Raw genomic sequence first — 209 nt, forward strand, 5'->3', positions numbered from 1 at the left:
AGCGTTTCAACAACAGCGAGACAACGGAGCACGTCATCCAGGGGCTGCGCCTGTACCGCCCGCAGCAGGCTTCGGAGCGGGTCTACACCATCATGTACAGCTGCTGGCATGAGGTAAGCGGCTCCCACCCCGGCGCCCCCCGCGGGGGTGCTGGGACCCGGCTCCGCAGCTCTCCCTTCTCCCTGCAGAAGCCCGAGGAGCGTCCCACC

The 209-nt window shown here is 67.9% G+C and overlaps 1 protein-coding gene across 1 annotated transcript in view; it reads left to right on the plus strand.

The window, feature by feature from the left end:
• The window catches only part of BTK (Bruton agammaglobulinemia tyrosine kinase), a gene marked incomplete at its 3' end in the record, with an annotated part of 7,347 nt that extends 7,141 nt beyond the window's left edge, over positions 1-206 (plus strand). The window contains exons 17-18 of the mRNA XM_010020059.1: positions 3-113; positions 189-206. Coding sequence (XP_010018361.1) covers positions 3-113; positions 189-206 — 129 coding nt within the window. The remainder of the gene's footprint in view (positions 1-2; positions 114-188) is intronic.
• Positions 207-209: the final 3 nt, after the last annotated feature.

The sequence above is a fragment of the Nestor notabilis genome, unplaced genomic scaffold (genome assembly GCF_000696875.1).
Source record: "Nestor notabilis isolate BGI_N333 unplaced genomic scaffold, ASM69687v1 scaffold18508, whole genome shotgun sequence".
NCBI lineage: Eukaryota > Metazoa > Chordata > Aves > Psittaciformes > Psittacidae > Nestor > Nestor notabilis.